The 5,049-nt window shown below is 34.4% G+C and overlaps 1 protein-coding gene across 1 annotated transcript; it reads left to right on the top strand.

Annotated features, from left to right (window-relative positions):
• The first annotated feature begins 18 nt into the window (after positions 1 to 18).
• On the top strand, positions 19 to 1,157 carry LOC118740327. Its single transcript, XM_036471815.1, has 2 exons — positions 19 to 621; positions 683 to 1,157. Exons 1-2 carry the CDS (start codon positions 179 to 181, stop codon positions 915 to 917), a joined length of 678 nt encoding a protein of 225 aa, XP_036327708.1. The 5' UTR covers positions 19 to 178; the 3' UTR covers positions 918 to 1,157.
• Positions 1,158 to 5,049: the final 3,892 nt, after the last annotated feature.

Consider the following 5,049-nt stretch of genomic DNA (forward strand, 5'->3'; position numbering starts at 1 on the left):
AAAAAGGTAATCAATGTTAATATATAAAAAGTTAAAACACACACACTTGGGGCTCTGTGTCAGTACCTATGTAAATCTACACAATTTTCTTTAGGTATGGTGCGACCAAAAGCGATATGTCCGGCAAAAGGCGTCGGAAAACATTAAGTTGCGGAAAGGAACGGGAGGTGGCCCTAATATGGAGAAAAAACTGTCCCCAAGTGAAGAGGCTATTTTTAATTTAATTGGGTTGGAGAAATATGTGGATGGTGTCCTCGTGGAAAGATTAGGATTTCAGGTGGCACCTGAAGATGCGCTTGTTATTGACGATGCCGAAGCTCCGTCATTTGTTTCAGAAGTTGAGATATCCGACATTATCGAAGAGGAAAATTTTGTAGATATGGTGATTGCAACCCAGGAACCTCAAGACAACGGCACGGCGGCTACAAGTAAAATTACAGATTGTGTTAAAACGGGCATTATCACAGAATTATGTTCTCCGGTTCCAAAACAATCAAAAGCCGTTGCAGCTGCCGCCTTGAAAGAGGAAATAAAAATTCAAAATGAAATCTGTGCGCATATAAAGACTGCAGCAACCGATCTAAAAGAGCAACACGGGAGCTTAAATAAAATATCGCAAAGGTTATATTTATTTATATTTTATTACAAGAAAGAATAATAATCTCTTCCCTACAAATTAAAGGTTGGACAAGATATATGATATTCAGAAAAAGCACTATAAAGAGATGGAATCGCATCTGAAGGAAGTGAACCTCATTAAGAAGGAAAAGATAGAAGAAATGAAGAGACACAATTATGTTATGGAAAAAATGAGAAGAAAAGAAATTGAATACAAATTGGAAAAGAATAGACGATTGATGGAAATAGAAGATCTAAAAGTTCGTAAAAGTAATGATGGACAAATGCAGTGCGACTAGTGTATATACTGCAAGAGTATTTTTTTTATTGGATTGCCTTAAAGTACTAAGTACCTGAGTATTTATTTTTTATTAATAACATTACCAATAGTTACATTGAAGTACAAATTGCTTAAACATAAGATGTTCTACATATACAGCGCGGTAAAAGATAGCACATCAATATTTTGGCCAGTTTTGACAAATTTTCTTTTGCTATTTTTAATGTACATATATTCATTTTTTTATTAAAGCATACATCATTAGCAAAAACCATAAAAAATGAAATTCTGAATATTGTACAAAAGTTGTAAAAAATCCACAAACTTTCCATTCGAATACCAAGCAATTTAATTAGAATTTCTAATTGCATTTTTGGTATGCAGTTTTATAGCTTATTCGATTTTAGTGCAATAAAGTGCAAGTTTGGAGTTGTTAAAAACTTGCGCTGATTTTTGATAATTTTTTTTTTCTGACGGTATGCAATTTCTTCCATATGAAAATTACTTGGTGTGGAATAAAGTGCACATTACCTTCAGCAAAAAAAAATATTAAAAATCAAAGCGATTTTTCTTTAACTTCAAACTTCCCATTTATAATACTTAAATTTAATAAACTATAAAACTGCATCCCAAAAATTTTTCTATAAATTCTAATTATAATTCTTGAAATTGGAATGAAAAGCTTATGGAATTTTTATAGTTTTTGTACTCAGTTTGAAATTTGTATTTATAAGGTTTTTGTTAGATAATGGGCTATACTTTAATAAAAAAATTAATGAACATTAAAAATAGCAAAAGAAAAATAGACAAAACTTTAAAAATTTTGATGTGGTATCTTTTGTCGCGGGCTGTACGTATACTCGTACAACAACTATGAACTATGATTTAATTTTTTATGACTAAAAAAATACGTATGGAAATATAAACTGAATTGTTACCAGAAATACATGTATTTAGTTAGCAATTGAATCACGAATGCTGCATCTGATTGATCTTGCAATTTCCAAGTTGTGTTGTGATATTATTGAAATAGATTCAATTTCATCAACGCTAACATCAGGGTCAGCCACGGGCGTATTCACCTTGAAATGGATGCAAATGTTGTGTAGGCAACAGCAAACATTTACAATTTTTGCCGCTTTCTCGGGCGTGTAATGAAGTTCTCGCGCACCAAGGATACATCTCCATCTGTTCCTCAAAACCCCGTTTGTACGTTCAATGATATTGCGGCATTTAGAGTGAATTTCATTGAAGCGTAATTCCGCTGACCCATCTTCTGGCGTCCTACATGGAGTCAAGAGCCACGGTTCCAGCGGGTATCCAGCGTCACCTAAATATGTCAACATAATTTAGTATAACACATTATAAGGTAAAATTTTACCTAAAAGCCAAAAATTTCTTGTTTGACTCGAAAACTCTTCTTCGCAATGTTTTCTAAGATCACTGACATTCCAAATGAAGGAGTCATGACAAGCCCCAGGATGTGATGCGTCCACGCAGCGTATTTTTAGTTCGTGGTCGCAAGCCTGTAATAATTGATCTTAATTTATGAATCAGAAATACATATAAATCGTTTCACTCTTTACCAGCATAACATTTAAACTGAAATAACCTTTCCTGTTATAGTAAAGGTGCTTGTTTTCCGACGGTGCGATAATACGGACATGAGTCCCATCCACACATCCGACAACGCCTGGTATTTTATGTTTTCCATAAAACGAAATAGCAATTTTCCGCTTTTCTTCCTGCGTTGTTGGAAATTGTACCCATTGTGGGCATAGGTATGTGCCAAATACATCCAGCACTTCAGTTAGTACTTTGCTGAAACTAGATTGTGCTAGTCCAACATCGTGGTCTTTACCTACACCCGTCTGGTAACCACCCTCTGCAAAAAAGCGCAAACATGCGCTAAGTTTGACAATCGGTGCCACAGCAAACTGCTTCTTCCGTCTCGGTGTGTACTTTGTTAGGACTTTTAGTAAATAGCTAAAAGCCGACTTATTTACCCTGTAATACTTCTCAAATCTATAACCGCGCAATAAAATCAAATAATTAGTATTAAAAAAAGGTTAACTTTTTCACTTACAAAGATTCGGGCAGCTCAAATGGGTTCGTTATGTCTCGTAGTTTCCTCCTGAAAACCCTTTGCGCATTTTTACACTGCTCCTCTTCTTGCATAATTTCTTCAACTAGAAAATTTAACGCTAGGCTATTCATTTTTAGTGTTTAAGCTTCAAATTTGCAAAAGTTTGCCAAGTTTAAATTTGCAAATAATGAGATAATTGTCATAAACAGCTGATTTCGAAAGTGAAAAATTCCTATTCGCAAAAAAACCTTCTCCCTGAGCATTTAAAATCGGCGAATTTTTCCACAGTGAAAAATAAATTCCGCATGTGAAAAATTCCCCGAAATATTTAGAATTGGGCAGATTTAATTTACCTATTCCTCACATTTTATTCAGTAAATGAATTCCATCTTAATGTAGAATATTAGTGTATAGTGTATACATACATACATATGTACCTATGTATGCATTCGGTGTGCTTCAATTAAAAAAGCATCACTAAATACCGCACCAAGCATTGAATTCCAATTATTTTGTCTTTTTCGTTTTCCAAAAGCACTAAATTTAATGCAAAATGCACGACCTTGGCAACAGTGAGCTGAGCACATCAATGCTCAAACAGTGATGCCAGACCAAGTATTGAGTAAATGCGCTATGTATATTTTTCTTTTAAAACAAAAGTTCCAATTGGCGAGGGTATTGATTTTTGGTGCTTACATAGAACACTGATAAGATTCACAAACTTATCTTAGGACTTAATTAAAATAATCAACATTATTTGTAGACGAATATATTTGTGTTCGTATGAAATAGTAGCTTATGTCGGAAGGCTGGCTTTAGTAAAATGTACCATTTCCTATATTCATTAAACCACAAGGAATTTTTTTATGACCTATATAGCGTATTAATGTTTTATCATCATTGTCTTCATCTTTGACAAAATTACACGGTCACCCGGTATCTATTTTATTTTTTTAAATAATTTAATTAATTTTTTTTTATAAAATTGTAGCTCATTATCAAACAAAAACCTTGCAAATAAATCGAAACTTGAAAGAATGAAAAAAATCAACAAAGTTTCATCAAATTTTCACAGTTTTTGTTCAGAATTTTTAGACATGTTTTGGGTTAACAATTTTGTAGCCCATTAATAATAATAATAGATTGGCGCTTACACATATGTTAGTGTTTGGCCGAGCTTCTCCTCCGACTTGTGGCGTGCGCCTTGATGTTGTCACACAAAGCGGAAGGACCTACAGTTTTACGCCGACTCCGAACGGCTGTTTTTCATGGCACAAATACACTCGGAGGTTTGCCATTACCTGCCGAGGGACGACCGCTGTTAAGAAAAAACCTTTTTCTATATTTTTTGTGATGTTGCTTTGACTAGGGCTTGAACCCAGGTGCTGATGAGTGAAAGCGCGCACTGCTTACCACTACACCATAGCCCATTCATTCTAGTATAATAATGTGCAAGTTTGAAGTGTCTAGAAAATACCATTGATTTTTCTGTTTGCGGTGTTGCGCACTTCCTTCCATATAACGAACGTTCGCATTTTATGTTATATGGATGAATGTGCGTGTAGCGTTGTTGTTTTTTAATCCAATATTTTAAATTAAGCTTTATTTTATAGTTTTTCTTAGACAATGATAAATGATGTACACAAATTTCAGTATGGAAAAAAGTGCAACACCTTCAACGAAAAAAGTTCTCAAAAATCTACGCGAATTGAATGTACTATCTCGATCATTTAAACATCTCTGACCAAACCATCTCTCTCTGACCAAGTGGTTTGAGGCTGCTGATCACGAACCTAGGACATCGTTTTAAAAATTCATAACGGCGAATCCAATATGGCAACAAAAAAAATAAAATCGATTCGGTCCGCTTGATACATTTTCCTCTGGGGTTCTTGGGGCCGCTTATTACCCATCTGAAGTCAGAATAGAAAAATTCAAAAAGGCGGACCCAATACGGTGGAAAACAAAAATTAATAATTATTTATTATAATCAATCCTTGAAACGTTTTCGACGGGGATTTTGGGGTTGGTGGTCATCTAAGCGTCGTACAAATAAATTCTCGTA

This window comes from Rhagoletis pomonella, unplaced genomic scaffold, assembly GCF_013731165.1.
Source record: "Rhagoletis pomonella isolate Grant_MI unplaced genomic scaffold, Rhpom_1.0 Rhpom_scaffold_00006, whole genome shotgun sequence".
Lineage (NCBI taxonomy): Eukaryota > Metazoa > Arthropoda > Insecta > Diptera > Tephritidae > Rhagoletis > Rhagoletis pomonella.

What these genes read in the sequence shown, in the direction of transcription:
- LOC118740327 (XM_036471815.1), top strand. Translation starts at nt 179, where the DNA reads ATGGAGAAAAAACTGTCCCCAAGTGAAGAGGCTATTTTTAATTTAATT. An exon ending in TTAAATAAAATATCGCAAAG is followed by an intron (nt 622 to 682) that starts GTTATATTTATT and finishes TACAAATTAAAG; the next exon opens with GTTGGACAAGATATATGATA.